Source organism: Podarcis muralis, chromosome 11, assembly GCF_964188315.1.
Source record: "Podarcis muralis chromosome 11, rPodMur119.hap1.1, whole genome shotgun sequence".
Classification (NCBI taxonomy): Eukaryota; Metazoa; Chordata; class Lepidosauria; order Squamata; family Lacertidae; genus Podarcis; species Podarcis muralis.
The window spans coordinates 42853494-42875741 of NC_135665.1; the positions used below are offsets into that span (position 1 = coordinate 42853494).

Genomic DNA, 22248 nt, shown 5'->3' on the forward strand with positions numbered 1-22248 from the left:
GCAAAGCAACTCCAGTTTTTCTTGAATGAAATGGATAGCTCACATCTATTTCACATCTAGCTCCTACCTCAATTATCAGACAGGAGCTCCCTTGATCTCCTGGCGAAGGGATGGACAAATCTGTCAATTTAAGTTTCTTTCAATTTCTCTGCATGTTACACATCAGAGAATCAGTCCCATGAGCCATAACAATAACAATAATTATTGTTATTGTTATTGTCCCATGAGCCAAGCTGAGGCCAACTGTGTGCAACCCCTAATAATCCTGGGAACAATTTTATGGATGTAGCTTTTATGAGTTCAGAACAGCCTTCCCCAACCTAGTGCCCTCACAATCTTTTGGACTGCACTGGTCATGCTGCTTGAGACTGATGGATGTTGTAGTTCAAGCCATCTTAGAAGGGCACATTGGAGGAAATCTGTTGCAGAGCGATTCTGCTTTTGTATTTGAAGCCTCCTGGAAAACAACAGAGAAAGTGTTACAGGAAATATTTGCTGCCTTGTAGCTTTCCCTCTTGGACCAAGTCCACTTTGAAAGTGAAAGGCGGGATATCAAATCCAAACTCTTCTCTTCTTCTTCTTCTTCTTCTTATCCTGAAACGCGTCAAGGTGCCTGCTCATCATTTGCTAAAGCTCTTCTATTCCATCGGAACTAAAATTAGGCTTCCTCTGTGTTTTTTGAGATGCGGATTGTCCTTGGATGATCACCATCAGCTAAAAACAGAGAGGGAAAAACAGCTTTGTCTTGAGGAGCCATTAATAGGATGCAGAGCAGCAGTTGTGCCCTCTTTCCACATTTGCCAAAAGATGCTGCTTGCCTGCTAATGTCACGTGAAGCAAACATTGTCAACCATCAGCAGTGAGCAACAGCGATAAACCTTGTTTAGGAAGTTGTTGTGAGACTCTGTGTGTAGAGCGGCCATTCCAGCTGCATGTCTGCATGGGTTTGCGGGGAGATGTGTATGTCTTGGGTATGCGTGAAGGCCAGTGTTTTGTAGTGGTTAGAGTAGGAATAGGGAGACACAGGTTTAAATTCCCACTCAACCAAGAAGTTCACCAGGTGACTTTGCACCACTTGCTGGCCTGGTATGCATATCATGCAAAGCAAGACCGTCATGGCCTCATGTGAACTTGTAGGATCTAGAAAAGATCCCTTATCATTTTGCTACTGTACTGCACTGAGCTAAGCCATGGTTTGTCTTAGCATGTTGTTTGAACCTGGGCTTCAGACCTCTTGTAAAGTTTCATCTCAGGCCTGTAGCGCGTAGCGAAATGGGGGATTTCATATCAAATTTCAGTTGCACTCCAAAGCGGTTCACTTGGTGCATCTTTTGCATACTGTCTTTGAATGCTAGCCCAGGCTTTCCTTCATCCAAAAGAATGGACTATTTTATGTGTGTGAACCCCTTACTTTGTGTTTTAATTCTTTGGTATCTTTTATATGCCTGTTTTAATGTTTTTAGACTGAATTTTAATGATTTTTTTTTAAAAAAAATATGTGCACCACTTAGAGATTTTCAGAATATTAACCAATTGATAAATACTCTTAAATAAATAAATAAAATAATTCCAGACCAAGGGTTTACATTTATTTGGCCATAATCTTAATGGTAATAGGTTTTTATTTTCCTTCCACCACATTGAGATTTGTTGTGCTAATTGATTTAAGCACACGTTGGAACAGGAAGGGAAACAGTTGCCATGGTATAAAAATTGAAATTAACTTTGTTTGATGCTTTTAAGGTTTGCATTGTTCAGCGAGGCTTGCTAAATTAATTTTGAAAACAAATATATATTGCAAATTGGCGTTGTGATAGCTGACATAGCAATTATATAGCCACTGTGGCTTGAATGCAAAATCTTTTGTTCATATTGGTTTGGTATTCATTCTGTTTAGTTTTATGATAATATGTAAATCAGTGAAATTAATATTGTGAGACTTGGGAGGTAAATAGTGTCTCTAGAAAACAAAAAGATTTCTCTGAAATTAGAAGCACCATTGTTTAGCACCTGTGCAGCAGCAAAATGTTATATAACAATGTAAAATACAATTGAGTTTTATTCAAACGAAGAATAGGAATCACCTTGCTCCACCTGCAAATTCCGGGTGCCTAGCTCTGGTGTGTGGAGATGCGTTACTCAAGGAGAAGCTCATTACAGTGGTGCCCCGCAAGACGAATGCCTTGCAAGACGGAAAACCCGCTAGACGAAAGGGTTTTCCGTTTAGGAGGCGCTTCGCAAGACAAAGTTCCCTATGGGCTTGCTTCGCAAGATGAAAACGTCTTGCGAGTCTCGCCATTTATTTTTTTTGCTTCCCCCCCCCCTTTTTCAAAGCCGCTAAGCTGTTAATAGCCTTTTAACAGCTTAGCCGCTAAGCCTGCTAAGCCGCTAATAGCGCTAAATCGCTAATAGCGCTAATCCGCTTAGCCGCCAATGCTTTGAAAGACGAAAAAACCGCTAGAAGAAAAGAATTGCGGAACGGATTCTTTTCGTCTTGCGAGGCACCACTGTATTGGCAGTGCATGATTTACCACACAGCAAAAGGCAGGTATGCTGAGGAGAACAAGGGTTTACGGTAAGTCCTGTTTTAAGAACATATTCCTCCAGCACTTTCTCCATCTTGGTGCTTGAAGGTGTGGTCTGGTCAGAGTTCAGGAGACTCAGTCCCATGACCAGGGCTGTGGCCCATTGAAACTGGCCTGTTTGTTGTGTGCCCTTGAATATTTCAAGTGGTAATTGTGGCTGCATTCAAATATGGAAACATGTGGAGTTTGCTTCCCTCTAGATCAGGGGTGGTGAAACCTCCAATCTCTGGGCCCATACCCCCCATCATTTCTCCAATGAAAATAGGGATGATGGTAGTAGTAGTAGTAGTAGTAGTAGTACTTATTTATTTATACATACATACATACATACATACATACATACATACAGTGGTACCTCGGGTTACATACGCTGCAGGTTACAGACTCCGCTAACCCAGAAATAGTACCTTGGGTTAAGAACTTTGCTTCAGGATGAGAACAGAAATTGAATGGTGGTGGTGCGGCGGCAGCAGGGGGCCCCATTAGCTAAAGTGGTCTTCAGGTTAAGAACAGTTTCAGGTTAAGTACCGACCTCCGGAACGAATTAAGTTCTTAACCCGAGGTACCACTGTACATACATACATACCCCACCCATCTGGCTGGGTTTTTCAACAGAATATTAAAAACACGATAAAACATCAAGCATTAAAAACTTTCCTAAACAGGGTTGCCTTCAGATGTTTTCTTAAAGTCAGATAGTTGTTTATTTCCCTCACATCTGAAGGGACGGCATTCCACAGGGCGGGCGCCACTACCCAGAAGGCCCCCTGCCTGGTTCTCGGCAGCTTCACTTCTCACAGTGAGGGAACCACCAGAAGGCCCTCAGAACTGGACCTCAGTGTCCGGGCTAAACAATGGGGGTGGAGATGCTCCTTCAGGTATACTGATGGTGATGATGATGATGATGATGATAACAATACTTTTTATACCCCACCCATCTGACTGGGTTGCCCCAGCCACTCTGGGCGACTTCCAACAAATTATAAAACTACAGTAAAACTTCAAACGTGAAAACCTCAGTGGCTCACGAGGCTGTTTTCCTCAAACCACGCCCACCTGGTTCATGCTTGGCATCACATGTGACCTCAGGTGTTGGGCAGGTAAGGGCACAGAACAATCAGGCGCTTAAATTGAGCTCCCAGTGAATTCTTCATTTGCAAGCGGGACTTCCTGACAGTGACTCCTACAGAGACCAGCTGCATGGCGTTCCCCCCCTAGGAACTCCCTAGCACAACTGAGGGTGCCTCGATGTCAGTGCCGATCAGCTGAGTCCCTTTGATGCTGTCACCCAACGTCAGTGGCTTTTCAGGGTCTCAGACAGGGATCTTTCCCATCCCCTTCTGCCTGGTTCTTTTAACTAGACATGACAGGTATCGATTTAACAAGGGATTAAACTTGGAATCCTTTGCATGCCAAACATGTGCTCTGCCACTGAGCTATGGCCTTTCTCCTGTCAAAATTGGTTGCCGATTTTGGACTTCTAAATTTTAATCCTCAAAGTGCAATTACTTTTAATGGCCTACTCTGCAACACTGTTTTAAAAAATAAAATAAAAGGCAAATGACTATAACATCAGTTCCTTATTTAGCTCTGTGCCTCTACAGTGCTCCCTCTAATTCACTGTTTTGCTACAATTTGAATGAAGGACGTTTATACATGGCACACACGCCTACTTTCAGTCTGATTCCAACCCACCATGACTTGTGTCTGAAAATGCGCTCTGGGCCTTTAAGAACCGTGTTTAAGTATCCCAGAGCCCCATCACCTGCAAAAGGAGAGTGTTTCTTGTATCTAGCTTTGCAGTAAGCTGAGTGGAGTTGTCAAAGTCATTCACTGTAATCAGAGAAAGGCACAAAGGGTTCTGGATGAAAAAGCTGCCAAAAGGGCTGAAAATAATCTACATGTCGGAGGCACTCTCTGGAACGGCTGTTGCCTCACAAATCATTATGCCCCATTGGAACAGGAGCTGCTTCCTTACGTACAGCGAATGCCTCTTTGAAAATGGAGAGGGGAACCAGAATTGAGGTGGAGAGAGAAGCAGTTGGTTCCTACGTTTACCAACTAAAAATCATTTACATGTGGTGGGGGACATTGGGCTGATGGTGTGAAGCAGCTCCATTGGCCATACAAAAGAATACTTTGAGGAGAGGTGTACACACACACAGGAAGCTGCCATTCTGAGTCAGATCCTTGGTCTAGCTTAGTCCTGGAAGAAGCAAAGATCACCAGAAGAAGCAATGATTCTTCAACATCAACTTCATTGGACTGGTCGTGTTGTGCGGATGCTTGATTATCGTCTTCCAAATCAACTACTCTATTCCGAACTTAAAAATGGAAAACGTAATGCTGGTGGTCAACGAAAGAGGTTTAAAGACTGTCTCAAGGCAAATCTAAAAAAATGTAGTATAAACACTGACAACTGGGAAACACTGGCCTGTGAGTGCTCCAGTTGGAGAACAGCCTTTACCAAAGGTGTCATGGGCTATGAAGACACTCAAACTTAGGACACAGGGGAGAAACGTGCTAAGAGGAAGACACGCTTGGCAGATCCACACCGTGATCAACTCCCACCTGGAAACCAATGTCCCCACTGTGGAAGGACGTGTGGATCCAGAATTGGCCTCCACAGTTACTTACGGACTCATTGTTAAAACCGTGTTTATGGAAGACAATCTTACTCGGCTCCGAGTGATTGCCAAAGAAGAAGAAGACGACACTGACCGGCAGCAGCTGTCCAGGGTTTCAGACAGGACAGTCTCCACCCTACCTGGAGAGGCCGAGGATTGAACCTGGGACCTTCTGTGTGCAAAGCGAGCACTTTGCCACTGAGCTGCGGCTGGTCCTCAATCCTTCCATGCATCTTTTAAAGAGAAGCATCAGGCAGGCAGATGGGAGAGTTGTGCACCTTCCATCACATGCAGGGAAGGAAGGAATGGGTTTCCGGGTAATGAATGACTGCCATGTGAGCAAGCTTGAGTTAATTTTATTGAATGAGAGCCACTGTGGGTAGACATTAGAGCAGTGTTTCCCAACCTTGTGCCTCCAGCTGTTTTTGAACTACAACTCCCATCATCCCTGACTAGCAAGACCAGTGGCAAGGGATGATGGGAATTGTAGTCCAAAAACAGCTGGAGGCACAAGGTTGGGAAACACTGCATTAGAGCAGTGTTTCCCAACCTTGGGCCTCCAGCTGTTTTTGAACTACAACTCCCATCATCCCTAGCTAGCAAGACCAGTGGTCAGGGATGATGGGAATTGTAGTTCAAAAACAGCTGGAGGCCCAAGGTTGGGAAACACTGCATTAGAGAAGGCTTTCTCGGCCTTGGGTGCCCAGATGTTCTTGAATTACCGCTCCCATCATCCTTGACCACTGGCCATGCTGGTTAGGATTGATGGGAGTTGTAGTTCAACAACATCTAAGGACCCAAGGTTGAGAGAGGCTGAATTAGATGGCACTGTTTCCCAAACTTGGGGTCTCCAGCTGTTTTGGACTACAATTCCCATCATCCTTGACCACTTGTCCTGCTAGCTAGGGATGATGGGAGTTGTAGTCCAAAAACAGCTAGCAACCCAAGTTTGGGAAACCCCCGAATTAGAGTGTTAGGCTTGGGAGAATGGGGTTCATTCCCATATCTTATTCAGCCACGAAGTTTGATGGATGGTGACCTTAGGCTGGTTGTTATCTCTCAAACTGACCCCCACCCCCACAAGGTTGTTGTGAAGATAAAATGGGGAGAGGGACCTTATGTACCATTCTGCTTTCTTGGAAGAAGTATGGGGTTTTCTTTTAATGTAATGAATAAATACAATATTTGCCTAGATGCCAACTGGATACTCACTGCATGTTTTTCACCTTTGCTTGATTTCACCCTGAACACATTCATATGTTATTGAAGGAAAACGGGGGCCATGTTAAGTGTATAGTGAGGAACAAAGGGACTGTTAACTACATCGGTGCTTTGCTCCTGCACTCTGTGTAACTTCTCAGCAACACGCCACTTGCTCTCTCCTAATCGGTGCTATATTTATAAACAGCTTTACTAGGAGAGTTTCTCCCTTCAGTAATGAGATAAGGCCCCTGAATGCAGCCAGTGTTCTTGCTCAGGGCAAGTGTCACGCTGCAGGAAATCTTGGTTATCCTTTCTACCTTGTGCATGCTCTCAGCACTGCCGAAAGCACAGCCCAAGGAAAGGCATTTCGTCAGAGAGCTACAAGTAATTTTCTCATTAGTGTGACGCACCTCCAGCTCCGTGGCCGGGTCTCTCTGCACATTAGTCGGGGATTGTTTGCAGCCTGTAAATGGCCTTTGTCTGGGAACCACTGGGAATAGCTGCCCCTCCAAGGAACAACAAGAAGAAGTTTCTTTTCTTGAAGTCGTACAGGTATCTGAACTTGCCTGCTGTGGGTTGATGTTGTTGACAGTCCCGTCTATCTATAGTTTTGTCTCAGGCCCGCAGCGCGTAGCGAAATGGGGATTTCTGATCAAATTTCAGTTGCACTCGTAGCAAGCATTTCACTCGGTACGTCTTTTGCATGCTAGCCTTTGAATGCTAGCCTTCTAAATGAGCAGATTAAAAGTTTAGGAGATTACTCTGACATAAGTGTATCACACTTGAATTAACAACTTAGAATGGGGAAAACCTGCATGAACATTTCAAAGCAAAAAACAAACGCATTTAAATGGAAGCTGGCAAATTGCTGAATTTGGTTATTCAGTGATCTGTGTCAAATGCTGTTTAGTAGCAACTGAATTTGGCACTTCTGAGACTGGGATTGATTTTGAAGTTTGTCAGGGTACAGTCAGTGCTTTTTTTCTGGGGGTACGCGGGGTATGCATACCCCTAAACATTGTGAATCTTTGTATTTTTGTCCATTTACTGTATTTATTTTTCCCAATTTGAACTATAAAATGGGGATTTTCTTGAGTCAAAATGAGAGTACCCCTAAACATTTTTTTTAAGAGAAAAAAAAGCACCGGTTACAGTTATCCTGCAGAAAGCAATGTGTCTTACTTCCAAGTAAGTGCATAAGTCCTAATTCCACTTATTTGGGAGTAAGCCCCATGGAATCCTATAGGACACGAACCTACCATATAGTAGACATGATTAGGGTTGCACTATGCACTTTCATGTTGGACAATAATATTCCTTTCTGTGTTCTGCAAGTGAAAGAAAACAAAAGAAAATGCACTACAGCCATTCTTTAGGATGGGGGTGGGAACCCAAATAGCAAAATGTGTCATTAATGGGTATTTGTTGAGATGCTTATTGATGATAGTTTTCCAGTCTGCTTTGTTGGTTTAATTCCATCTAATCCTGTAGGGAAGCACATTTTTTTGTGTGGAAACACATTCACATAACACAACTTTTTAAAAAACAAACAAACAAACTTACCCATCTTTTTTTTACTTAATATGCATGCATATAGCCCTTCCTTGTTTTGACAATACCATGAAACATGTAAGTTGCAATCCTTTACTCAGTTACCTGGAAGGGGCACCCACTGGACTCAGAAGTTACCGTATTTTTTGCTCTATAAGACTCACTTTTCCCCTCCTAAAAAGTAAGGGGAAATGTGTGTGCGTCTTATGGAGTGAATGCAGGCTGTGCAGCTATCCCAGAAGCCAGAATAGCAAGAGGGATTGCTGCTTTCGCTGTGCAGCAATCCCTCTTGTTGTTCTGGCTTCTGAGATTCAGAATATTTTTTTCTTGTTTTCCTCCTCCAAAAACTAGGTGCGTCTTATGGTCTGGTGCGTCTTATAGAGCGAAAAATATGGTATATATTGGGTTGCACTGTTGGGCTACTGTTTTTTCTCAGCATCAGGCAGGTTTTTAACTTTCCTGCAAATGATTTCCCCACCACCACCCAAAAAACACACATTATAAATATTATTACACAAACACAGCTCACGTACCACTAAACTCAAGTACAAAATAATAATAATAATGAAAGTCTGTTTCAAAAGCCATTTATAACATGTTCATAGTTGGAAATGGATAATTTACCTGTCAGATGTTTGTATTACTTGTGACCGTACACATTAGCCAAATGAATGCACGTTATAATTTTGTAATACAACGTATCTGATGAAAGAAAGGTATTAATACATAATTACTTTTTCCTTGGCTTTTTGTTCTTCTTCCATGATTTAGCAAAACAAATTCAAATTAAATATATATAATATCAGTTCTTGTTTATTGCAGGTATGAAAGGGTAGGGTGCTTCTCCCCCCCTTCCTTTTTTCGGCGCTGTCAGATAGGCTTTTCACTTTCATGAAAATGATTTGTTTTCAGAAAATATGCTAGCTGATATGTGTTTAGATGCAGAAAAATCCTGTGTACAGTGGTACCTTGGGTTACAGACACTTCAAGTTACATACGCTTCAGGTTACAGACGCTTCAGGTTACAGACTCCACTAACCCAGAAATATTACCTCGGGTTAAGAACTTTGCTTCATGATGAGAACAGAAATCGGGCGGTGGCAGCAGGAGGCCCCATTAGGTAAAGTGGCACCTCAGGTTAAGAACAGTTTCAGGTTAAGAATGGACCTCCGGAACGAATTAATACCACTGTATTTATCCCAGTCCAAGAATAATGTGCAATATGGAAAGCACTTATCGAAATGGGTTCTTTACAGAAAGAAAAAAAAAGTAAAAAGCAAACAGCACCCAAATCTGTGTAGATTTCTCATTGCTGGATTACAGTTTGTCAGTTTGTTTGGTACTTTTAGCTGTGACAGCATCACTCAATTGTTTGGATGGCAGGGTTGAGGGAAGAGAGAGCTACCCAGGAGTGCTGACTGGCCAGGAAAATCTGGCATGTAGCAGCAAGCATGCCCCCTGGTGCTGCATGCTGGGATCCCTGGACTCAGGTCAGAGTGTATATTAATTGATGCAACTATTGAGAAATTGCAAAGCCAGCATAGTGTAGTATAGTATAGTTGGCGTATGACTGAGGGTCAATACCCATTTGGCCACGAAGCTCACTGGGTGAAGCTTGAGCTGGTTATAGTCTCTCAGCCTAGCCTACCTCACAGGGTTGTCATGAGGATAAAGCAGGCTGGGGAGAGACTAATCTACTTTTCCTCGGACTACTTGAAGAAAATACAGAATATGGTAGCTAGGTAAGCAGGCAGGCAGAGTTAGAAGATACCCTCTGGACCAATAATCCATGCATTCTCCTCTCCAGAGATTACAGTGTTAAATCACCATTCGTATTCAAATTTGAATTTTGTCCTTGAATGTAACACAGTCTATCAAGTGTATTCGGGGTTTTTTTTTTTTAGGTTTTTAGACTTTACCAGAGGTGTTGCTTGAGCAGGGTGTGGACATAGTGCAGAATTTAGAGAAAACTGTATTTCATTAACTGCAAATAGACAAATTATTAAGTGTACTTCATGGCTGAAAATGAGATGCAGGAACTGGAACTTTTATATAATTTTGTAGACTCTTTTCTTTCATTCATCCTTTGGGTTATGTTTTGAGATCTGTGGCAGAATATTTTGCTTCCCTGTAACCCAAGAACATTGCCTTCGTCAACTCACAGTTCTCTCCACGTCACTGAAATATCTAATGACAGTGTCAGTATCAATAAACTTCTAAAAATTAACATATCACAATAGTTGGCTTTCGGAGCTGATCTACTTTCCTCTTTTGCTCTGGGGTATTCTGTTACTTGAAAAGAGATTCGAGAGTAAGCAAAAGGGCATCAAGCCTTGCATCTTACAATGCATAAAAGCCTTGCTAAACTCAATGGCAAGAGATACTAGAGCTTGTTCTCATACTGAAGAAGTGGGAACTGCAGCAAAATGTTGCTGTGTATCCCCACTCTGAAAGAAGGGTTTATTTCTCATGGCCCCAGTCAGCATGGAAAGGGAGCCTTGTAGCGCTATTCAGGCCTTGGGGGAGAGGGATGGAGGACATAATTTCCTCTCCCTGCGCTCTGAGGTCATTGCCTGCTGAACTTTGTATTTATTAGAGGGCTGCCAGCCCCAAATGTGAGCATTTTATGGTGAGATAACTGTGGGAGGCTCCACCCACTCATAGTACCGTTGATCACCTCCGTAGGTTGTGAAGTGGGGAGCCTCCTAATCTTGTATTATTTTTATTTATTGTTGGTTTCATTTATAGCCCACCATTTTCTCCAAGGAAAATGGACGCGGGTGGCGCTGTGGGTAAAACCTCAGTGCCTAGGACCTGCTGATCGTAAGGTCGGCGGTTCGAATCCCCGCGGCGGAGTGAGCTCCCGTCGTTCGGTCCCAGCGCCTGCCAACCTAGCAGTTCAAAAGCACCCCTAAGTGCAAGTAGATAAATAGGTACCGCTTTATAGCGGGAAGGTAAACGGCATTTCCGTGTGCGGCGCTGGTGCTGGCTCGCCAGCTGCTGCTTCGTCACGCTGGCCACGTGACCCGGAAGTGTCTTCGGACGGCGCTGGCTCCCGGCCTCTTGAGCGAGATGAGCGCGCAACCCTAGAGTCGGACACGACTGGCCCGTACAGGCAGGGGTACCTTTACCTTTACCTTTATTTTCTCCAAGGAGCTCGAGGTGGTGTATGTGGTTCTCCCCTTCCTCATAACAATCCTGTGAGGTAGGTTAGGCTGAGAGGCAGCGGCAGGCCCAAGGCCACTCAGTGAGTTTCATGGCTGGGTGGGGATTTGAACCCTGGTCTCCCAGGGTGAAATCCAACACTCTAACCACTACACCACCTCCTCCTCCTCCTCCCCTAGAGGATCCCTGCATGCTTTGTTGTTGTTGTTGTTGTTGTTGTTCAGTCGTGTCCGACTCTTCGTGACCCCATGGACCAGAGCACGCCAGGCACTCCTGTTTTCTACTGCCTCCTGCAGTTTGGTCAAACTCATGTTGGTAGCTTCAAGAACACTGTCCAACCATCTCATCCTCTGTCGTCCCCTTCTCCTTGTGCCCTCCATCTTTCCCAACATCCGGGTCTTTCCCAGGGAGTCTTCTCTTCTCATGAGGTGGCCAAAGTATTGGAGCCTCAGCTTCAGGATCTGTCCTTCCAGTGAGCACTCAGGGCTGATTTCTTTTAGAATGGATAGGTTTGATCTTCTTGCAGTCCACGGGACTCTCAAGAGTCTCCTCCAGCACCATAATTCAAAAGCATCAATTATTCGGCGATCAGCTTTCTTTATGGCCCAGCTCTCACTTCCATACATCACTACTGGGAAAATCATAGCTTTAACTATACGGGCCTTTATTAGCAAGGTGATGACTTTGCTTTTTAAGATGCATGTTTTAGAACCCTGGAAAATCATAGTTCCCAGCACCCAATGCCTTGTGTTTCATTAACTCGTATAGAGAATGCTTTAAGAGGGCTAGTTCTGGAGACAGGATTATTTGTTGTGAAGTGGAGGGAAGGAGCTTTGAACCTAACAGCAAATCCCTCTCCAATCATACTCTTCCCTCCCAGGGTGCTTACTGAGCAGGCCAGTTCATGCTCACCCCTTCTCCTCCAAGTTCCTTTTTTGGAGGGAGGGCTGTTTTCTTCTGGCATCTTAACAATCCATTTTCCAGCTGCTCTGAGCCACAGATATAACTAATGGACTTAAACAATCTGCCTGCTTCAGATTAGTTTTGGTCCTTTGGTCCTCTATGGACTCAACTGCCATCAGCAATCTGAAAGCTAAAAGGTTCTTGTTAGACAGCTTTTTTTTTTTTTAAGTGCTAGAATTTAGAAATTTCTATATTTCCTTGTTCTCAAAGAGTCTCCCAATCAATAGAAAACACTATCTTTGGAGCAGTGGCAGCAGCGGCCTTATTTCATTTCCCAACTGTTAGTGGTCACCTCCTTGAGAGTTGCTAGAAGACCCCCTCCAGAGGGCTCATTTCATTCTCATGGGTTTCTTATCCCATAGACTCAGACCCGCCAAGTGTCCCTATTTTCCAGGGACAGTCCTGGATTTGCAGAAGTCGTCCCAGTTTCTGATCTGATACCAGAATGTCCTGCTTTTCCTCAGAACACCCCTATTATCAGAGAAATATTGGAGGGTGTGGTAGGATGTCCCTATTTTCATCGGAAATATGTTGGAGGTTATGGAGTTATGTGACCCATGAGCCAAGGAGATAAGTAACTATACAACCTTGGGAAGACATCTGAAAGCAGCCTTGTATAGAAAAGTTTTTTTAAAAAATGTTTAATGTTTTATTATGCTTTTGTATGTTGGAAGCCACCCAGAGTGGTTGGGGCGACCCAGTCAGATAGGCAGGGTATAAATAACAAAATTATAATTATTATGGAATAGGATGTCCCTGCTTTCATCGGAGAAATGTTGGAGGGTATGTAGACCTCTGTTTGCCTACTATGGACTAGGCAAGCCTTTGGTCTGTTTCAGTAGCGCTGTTTCATTCCTAAGTTTAACTAATACCTAATTAGTACATATTTTCATATTGCAGACCTTATGTTATTTAAATTACAGGTTGCTTTTTCCATCATTAGTCCACGGCTTATTGCCTAAGTGTTGTGATTTCTTGAAGAATTTGTATGGAAACAATCTGCTTTGTACCAGCTGTGGTACTAAGGTATAGGTATCAGAATTGCACTTAAAACAGAATATGTGAAAACTTCACAGTCAGAGGGAGAAAATCTGTATGTATGCAAAGATAAGCACAAAAAACTATTTACAGAAACAAGTACTCTATTTATATTGCATCTCCAATGGAAGAAAACAAGACAAATACTCAGTTCAGACTACACGGTTCCTGATTGGGAATATTTTGTTGGCTCAGGCACTGTCTCATCCCCTCTCAGACAGGGATCCCTCCCTTCCCTTTCCCGGTTTGTGTAACCATAGTTTGCTGTGGCATGAGGAAACTATAATGAGGGCTAACCAAGATTGTTTCCAAACCATGCTTTGCAAACCACATTCAAACTATGGTTTCTAGTTTTATGCTTTACAGGTAATTTATTCCTAGTGAGTGAAAACCACAATTTTCCCAATTCACATTTCACAGCAAGCTATAATTGTACAAACCAGGAAGGGGAAAGGGGAGGAGGGAATCCCTGTGCGAGGTGGAATCCAAACTAGGGCAAGAAAGTATAAATAACTTTGTGCATTTGTGGAAAACAAAATTGTGTTGCAAATTTTCCAGTTCTTAAGGAGCAGGCGGATCTTTGCTGCATAATAATGTTCATCTTGAAATTTCTTTAGCAGTGACACCCAGTTCTTGCATCACATAGTCTGTTTGTGGTGTTCAAAAACCTTGGATTTACTTTTTCTTGCTAATAACATACTCCTAATAACAGCCAAGTAAGCACTGGACCTAATGGTTAGGGGTCCCTTTACCTTTACCTTTAAGCATTCATAGATAGGCTTGTGGTGCAGGATTGCAACTTTACACACTTGTACAAAGCTTTAAGTCCCACTGAACTGGATGGAACTTGCTTCTCAGGCATAAATATTGGGCTGAGGTATAATCAGTGATTTCTTCTGGGGGGACGCATACCTCTAAACATTTTGTGAATCTTTGTACTTTTGTCCATTTACTGTATTTATTTTTCCCGATTTGAACTATAAAATGGTGATTTTCTTGAATCACAATGAGAGTACTCCTAAACATTTTTTTTTTTAAGGGACTGGGTATAATCAAATAGGTTTCAGAACTGTGCTCTCTTGCATTCCTCTCCTACTACACTGCTGATTATTATACCTCCATACCTGGGAGAAAGGTCATAGCTCAGTTGAGCAGCACCTGCTTTGCATACAGGTGCATCTCCAGGTAGTCTGGAAATGTCTTCAGTCTGCCCCTAGAGAGCTGCTGCCTGTCAGTGTGAGCTAGATGGAGCCAATGGTCTGATTCCTTTTGGGCACTTTTTTATGTCCAGATAAAGGTAAAGGGACCCCTGACCATCAGGTCCACTCATGGCCAACTCTGGGGTTGCGGTGCTCATCTCGCTTTATTGGCCGAGGGAGCCGATGTACAGCTTCTGGGTCATGTGGCATGACTAAGCCGCTTCTGGTGAACCAGAGCAGCGCACGGAAACACCGTTTACCTTCCCGCCGGAGCGGTACCTATTTATCTACTTGCACTTTGTTGTGCTTTCGAACTGCTAGGTTGGCAGGAGCAGGGACCGAGCAACGGGAGCTTACCCCGTCGCGGGGATTCGAACCGCCGAGCTTCTGATCGGCAAGTCCTAGGCTCTGTGGTTTAACCCACAGCGCCACCTGTGTCCTGGCTTATGTCTAGATATGTCTCCTCTATTCCATTTAAATTAGCAATGCAAACCTCAAGGTATGTAGATAAAGTGCCATCTCTTGACATTATTTGGACATAGTTGAAAGTGCTAGTGGCCTCTGGCATGTGAGAGGATTTTGGAGGTCCAGCAGTGGCTTGTGAGAAGGAGGCTCAGTTGAAGAGGAGTTCAGCTGAGGAGTGTAGGTGAGGCTCCGGTGAGGGAGGCTGGCAGTTGTGTGGGTGAAGGGATTTTGGCAAGCAAGGTGTAGTTTAGCAGCAGTCACTTTGCTGGTGCCTTTCCTCATCAGAATGAGCGCAGGGGAGTTTGGTGCAAAATGACGATTGTAGAGCCTTGTGCAGCTTGGCCCAGTAAGCCATTTGAGCATGATAGCTCTGATTTAGACTACAATGTTTTCTAGTTCCCTCCACCTCCTTGGAAACTGCTTTGCTTTAATTAAAATTGTGCTCACCCCCTAGAAGGATCCTTGGTTGTATTGGCAAGTGTCTGGAATATTTGAAACCCTGAAGAAAACAATCCCTTGCTGCAAGGCAGTTTGCCTCGATGTTACAAAAATGCAAGTGACATTTCAATTAATTTTTCTCTGAGCTGTGATAGCTAAGAAATGTAATCACCTCTTTCCAGCACAACTCAGGGACCATCTATAAACTTTGCTGCACCTCTAGAAATGGGTAGCAGACCTTTGACAAATACGTCGTTGTTTGAAATAAGAGGAAATGTTTGATTGGCAGAAGGAAAGGACTTTAAAAGGCCTTTTTAAAAAGTATTGTGTGTTTCATGGACACCCAGCTGTGTGTCTCTTAACGGGGGGGGGGGGGTAAAGATAAGAAATTTGGGAATGTGGCAGGAATGTAGTGTGGGAATGGGGTGTTTTTATCTAACATATTTTTATCTACACCTGCTGTTAGGTTCAGTGGCTAGTGTGGATAAAGAACATCAAGGAGGAGCTCTAAAATATTTGTTGGATCTGATCCCTAAAAGAATAGGTTGGTATAACATAATGAAACTCTGGTGCTCTTTTGTAGGACATTTGAGTGTCTTTCAGAATGGATAGGGACCATACAAAGTCCAAAGTACAAACTTGCTTTAGAGAAATAAATACTGATTGTGATTTTTTTTTCATTTTTTCCTCCTACCTTCAAATATTTTTTTGTTTTAGATGTGAAAGCTCTGTTTATGACTTTCACTTCAATAACAAGGCTGCTATAAATAGAGCAAACATCAGACCTGATACCCAATACATTAGGTAAACATGTTGACACGAGTTCAGCATGTACTGTAACATAATTTCTAGGGGCTGCGTGGATAAAAGTGGAAAACTGAGTCAACTGGGGTGCTTTGTAATGTTTGGTTAGCACTGGTCATTGTGAAAGTGACCAAAACCATTAAGGCTCCAATCCTGTATCCACTTACCTGGGAGTAAGCTCAATAGGAACTAGTGGGACTTTCTTCTGAGTAAACATGAATGAGATTGCACTGTTGCTTCCCAGCTGCTGGTATACAGTACAGTAGTATAATGCTGATAGAAGTCATTAGTAGCTAATTTCGAGAGGTGCACAGTACTTGCATTTAAATTGCTGCTTTTCTCAACAGTGCAGCAGTGACCAGGGAGTGTCTACCATGAAGAATAACTATTTAAACTTGTAGGTACTATTCTTGGTTGATTAAAGCAGCATATATATTAAAAATGCCCACTCCCTAGTTCCAGATGTATAATGCAGCTGTTTAGCTAAATAAAGACTCAAGAGTTGGTGTAGTGCATTGGTTAAGAGCATGAGCTCAGAGTAACTCTTTAAAATCTCAATTTAGGCATAAATCAGTGGGTAGCCTCAATCCTCCACTGTTTTGTCTGTAATATGAGGCTCAGAATACATTTCTTCCCTGCAGGTGGTGGAGCTGGCTGAGATAAGAAATGTGACATGCTTTGAGTGCTTTCTGCACATATCTTGGTATTACTATTGATACCAGACATAATAATATGGAATAAGCAGCTTTGCAGACTCCTAGCAAAGTCTCCACTCTGATGTGCTGATCCAGAAACTGCGTATGTTGCAAACACGGATATCATTTGAAATGAACCAAACTTTTAGTGTGGCAGCACCTACACTTTCGAACTGCCTGCTTATTGGTATCAGGCAGGTGCCTTCACTATAATCTTTTGGCGCCTGCTAAAAACATTTTTGTTTAGACAAACCTGCCCAGATACGTAGAATGCTGTTGTGTGTTTTATTCTTAGTTTATTGCTATTTTTTTGAATATTTTAAATAATTGCTTTTAACTATTTTTACTGATAAGTTTATTTTATTCTCTTCGTAAACCAATTTGAGGGTTTTTTCTACATTTTATGAAAATAAATAAATGCGGTATAGTGGCAAACTACTGTGGTATCTCAGGTTACATACGCTTCAGGTTACATATGCTTCAGGTTACAGACTCCGCTAAGCCAGAAATAGTGCTTCAGGTTAAGAACTTTGCTTCAGGATGAGAACAGAAATCGTGCTCCAGCGGCGCGGCAGCAGCAGGAGGCCCCATTAGCTTAAGCGGTGCTTCAGGTTAAGAACAGTTTCAGGTTAAGAACGAACTTCCGGAACAAATTAAGTACTTAACCCGAGGTACCACTGTATATGGATCGCGTGCATGATGGTGAGGTCCCTCATACAAAACTTTCAAGCCAACTTACTTGCATGATGCAAATTGAAGTCCAATAACATCTCCGGGGGCGGGGAGAGGCAAATGTTACCCCTCTCTGCTGTAAACTAATATGGGTTACCTTTTTTATCTTCCCTTGACATTAGTCCCTGATAGAGCCTGGGCTGGGAACTTCAGGCTTTCCTTTTCTCAACCAGTTTTTGGGTGTGTGGGCTTATTGCTTGGAAAATTCCCACCCATGTACACATTCATTCCTGACGCTAATAGATGCGCCCAAAGGGAGGGGTGAAAGACTACTCACTCTATACTACCCATCACAGTAAAAAAAAAAAAATTCCAGTGGAACCGGACTGTCCTTGAAACCTACTTGAATTTTTAAAATAAAATATTGCCAGAGGAGGGAAAACTGGGCTCAGTGGGTTTATTACTGACATTCGTCAAATCGAAATATGGCAAAATATTGCTAATTGTTGATGTGCGGGCGTGTTATTTAATATGACACAGATGGTGCATTTACTTCCTCTGTTGCGTTAGCCAAATGGAGCATGCTGTGATCAGATCTCTCTTTCAAAAACACATCCATCCGTTCATGCTGTTGCCAGCCGTCTTTTACTGTATGAACCACCAGAGAGCAGGTTCAAGTTTCACTTGAAAGGCTGGTAACTGAAGCTCATCCTGGAGGTACATCGGGCCACAGCCTTGTTCAGCCTGCCCCTTGTTCCAAAGGTCTCACAATGCTCCAGCATCGAGAAATAACACACTCCAGCGTTCACAACTCTCGGTGGACAAACAGGCATAGTGAAAGGGAAATGTAGGGTAACACAGCTCCAGGATCTCACCCCCCCCCCCAGCAATACCAATGTCTTGGACTGCTTAGACACAGAGGAGTGGTGGAAGGAACCGGCTGGGGAACCCCTAAAGGATCAGACCCTCCAAATGTCCCTATTTTCCAGGGACATCCCTGATTTAGAGAAGCTATCCTGGTTTCTGATTTGATCCCAGAATGTCCCACTTTTCCTTAGGATGTCCCTATTTTCATTGAAGAAATGTTGGAAGGTACAGAATTATCCAACCTCTGAGCTGTCTGAAGGCAATCCTGTATAGGGAAGGTTTTTTAATTGTTTAATGTTGTTGTTGTTGTTATGATGTGTTGGAAGCTGTCCAGAGTGGCTGGGACAACCCAGTAAGATGTGTGAGGTATAAATAGAAAAATTATCATTCTGTTTTTGTTTTTTGTTTTTAAATAATCTTTATTAATTTTCCAAAAAGGTTACATTAAGAATCAAAACTCAGGAACATAGAAACTTACATCCAAAAAAAGAAAAAAAAGAAAAAGAGGTTCACCTCTTCCCACTTATTTTCAATAACTTCTTTTCAGGACTTCCCCACGTCTCCTCCTATTGTTTCCCAACTCCAGTTTATTTATTCTAGCAAGTTTTTCCCCTAGACATCCTGTACCTTATTTTATTTAAAATTACTTAACCCTAGTTTGATTAAATTCATTTAATTATAAAATTATACTTTAGTTCATTGTTGTGCTAGCATTTTATTAACGTATATCCCTTAATCCTCTATATAAGAATAAAAGAGCAAAAAAGAATATAAGCATGTTTCTAAAAAAAGAAAAAAAAAGATACCTTTCCTAAAATTGCCACCCTTTCCCTCCCACGGATTCCCCATTCTTATGAAATATTCTTTATTCTATAAAAATCAAAAGGTAAAAAAAAAAAGAACTTCAACCCCCTTCGGACTGTTAAGTCCCACCCTTCTCCCCCGATTTCAATCCTTAATCAAAATACATTTAGTCCATCTTTCTAGCCTGGTGATCTCACGTCTGAGGCGCGCAAATCTCTCACAGTTCCTTTCAGCCGATTTCTTCGAAAGTTTCTCATGCTTAACTCCCAGGATCGAAGACTTGTTTTCTCAATGTTGGCGGTGATTCTTTCAGTTAGGCCTGTTTGCTTATGTCCCATATTCCAACACTGTTTCATAAATCTATATGTCCCAAATAGCCCTGTTTTCACCTTGGTCAGTTTAGGTTTCTTCTTAGCAGATCTTGGTCTCTCCTCTCCTTTATATGGTGTCTCAGCCTTCCCTTCCTTCAGCTCCTTTTGCTTGGCAGGTGTCTTTTCCTCCTCAATCTTGGGTTCTTTCCCTTGTCCAGCTGCCTGTGTTTTAACCAACGAGTCCCTTTCCAAGTCAGTTAGTGTATTTTCAGATAGCTTCGGGTCTGGTGGGCTCGTAGACAAAACAAGGCCTTTCTCATTCCTCTGTATCAATTTTCCCACAAGAGAGATCAGCTCCTTCAAGCCAGCACGTATTTCCTGTATTCCTTGTTTTAGTTCCATTCTTGCAATGTCCAAGAGTCCCCTCTAGAGGGATTCTGGTTTTAGTGATCTTTCCCTCTCCGATCCAAAAGTCAGACTTGTTTGTGTCGATCTTTCCTTATTTGTAATATTTTGTAGCGATTTAATCGGTTAAAGTTTCAATTTTCAGTTCTTTCAACTTTGACAGCTAGTTTGACAGCTGTCAAAAGTATCTATGTCTCAGCAGGCTCTTAACTCGGGTTGCTCCCGGGCTTGAGTAGGGTGATACTTAATTTCAAACAAAATAATCTCTTGTCCTCCAGCACCTTAACTTAGGTCTTTTAAATCCGTGAGGTTTGTATTTTTTATCCAATCTCACAAATTTTCCCGCAACTTTAGTTGTCAAATCCTTGCTTGCACTGTTAACAATATGGAGGAGACGGACTTCCCTTTTTTTTCATCTCCTCCGTTCGTACCAAATCCAAACCGAAAAAAATTTATAATCCAATTTTCAAATTACTCACGGGTTGTTACTCTTAGTTTTAAGTCCAAATTTAGCAGGAAGAAGTTAGCGCTGACTGAAGAATGGCATGCGGCTTCGCTCGGCAGGGGTAGCAGAAGACTCACAGCACCACGCCGCTCCCAGGCACCCGATCCTTAGCCTTTAAAAAGGCTCTTTCACGGGTCGGGGGGGCGCTTACGATGCCCGCCGAGTCACCATGTCCACGTACCCCGTGTACGTGGTTTGTGAGGGTCCCCGTGTCGCCGGCACGGTAAGACCCGATCCCCTGCTGAGCCGATTCCCTCCGGAGCTCGGAGGGAATCCGCCATTAGCCAGACGCGCCAACCCGGAAGCAGAATTATCCAACCTCTGAGCTGTCTGAAGGCAATCCTGTATAGGGAAGGTTTTTTAATTGTTTAATGTTGTTGTTGTTGTTGTTGTTATGATGTGTTGGAAGCTGTCCAGAGTGGCTGGGACAACCCAGTAAGATGTGTGAGGTATAAATAGAAAAATTATCATTCTGGAATGGGACGTCCCTATTTTTATTGGAGAAATGTTGGAGGGTATGAAGGATGATGGCTCAGAGAGAGAAGACTTGGGAAGAGCAGCTGAAGGGCTTAGTGAGCTGGGAGAGAAAAGACCAGGAGAGGCCGGATGCAAAGTGGCAGAGATGAGTCTGGCTGGTGAAGAAACCAGGGAGTCTTCCCCACCCCATTGGTCTCCCAGAACCAGGAGAGGCATGAAGAGGGTGGAGGAGAAGTTAGCTTCACTCAGGCACAGTCTCAGATTACGGTGGTGGAGGGCCGACCCTGGAGAGGACATGGCTTAGGCAGCTGTAAGGAGGTGGGTACCTTCAGTCTCAGCAACTGCTTCATGGGGGCAAGACCTGCCAGAGATGAATGGTGCGCTCATTAGGCCTGGCGCTCCTGTGCAGCTCCTGTTTTTGTTAATAAAGAGTTAACACCAACTGGCTTGGGGTAGTTTACTGCTGACTTGCTCCTGACAACCAATGATGTCATCTGCTGAAGAGCCAGGATAACAGATGGATTATCTCTCCTCTGGCAAGTGACTAGGGTCATAATTAAGCGTTGATGTTTGTGTCAGATTGACATGGAGCAGCCTTTGCCAATCTGAAGGGTACCAGTTTGGCAAAGGGCTGGCACAGAAGCAGTCAGGTAATAAGGGAAATGATCAAGTAGGGGCGGGAGCCTTTCTTCTTTTTCTTTGATGGAGTTCTTGCTTCACACCAGCAGCCTAACTGGCAATATTTCTGTGTGAGATAGTTTGCATTTCTAATAAAAAGCTAAATGTTGCAATTAAGCTGGCTGAGGATCTTTTGTTAAAGCTCAGTGTGTTTTACAAGTTGAATTTATTCTATAAACATCTATTCTGTGGCTGTTAATTGATCCTAATAAATAGGATATTAGGTTACATGCAGCTGCTGCTGCATGTATTTGTGTATGTATTGATCAACAGATTTCTTCCCTGCCTCCACCGGACAAAGGTCAGTCAGCATTCACTAAGCAGCCCAGTCCTCATTGGGCAGCCTTCCTTTATTTTTTGCAGATGGAGGTACACCACACACACATTCTGTAAATCATGGCGCTCCCCTGAACTTGCTGATACCTCTCTCCCACTCTTAGGACTACGTAAGAATCCTCTCAGCGAATGAGCTTGCGATTAGTACATGGGTTTATTTTATATTTTTTAGCCTGTCCTTCCTCTAGCAAGCTCAAGGTGGAGTGCATGGTATGCAATTCTCTCCCCCACTCCCTCGTTCTCACAACAGGCCAGTTTAAGATGAGAAACAGTGACTGCCCCAAGGTCATCCATTAAGCTTTGTGCCTTTGCAAATACTTGTACCTGCTTTATGTACTCAAAGTATATGCTCTGCCCTTGAACTGTGGCTCCCTCACCAACTGATTGGTGTTCTGCCTTTTTAAAAGTGTAAGAGGCATGTCCCTAGCACTGAGCTCCCTTTCCTGTAGCCTGGGTACCA

General features: G+C 43.1%; 1 protein-coding gene across 8 annotated transcripts in view; it reads left to right on the plus strand.

Annotated features, from left to right (window-relative positions):
* The window catches only part of PDE4D (phosphodiesterase 4D), a 606101-nt gene that overhangs the window by 416502 nt on the left and 167351 nt on the right, over positions 1 to 22248 (plus strand). The window contains exon 1 of one of the 8 annotated variants that reach the window (XM_077936357.1): positions 6736 to 6967. The exons of the other annotated variants lie outside the window; for them this stretch is intronic. Within the exon in view, the coding sequence (XP_077792483.1) occupies positions 6885 to 6967 (83 nt within the window). The 5' untranslated portion in view covers positions 6736 to 6884. Of the gene's footprint in view, positions 1 to 6735; positions 6968 to 22248 lie in introns of those variants that run through there. 8 annotated transcript variants of the gene reach the window in all.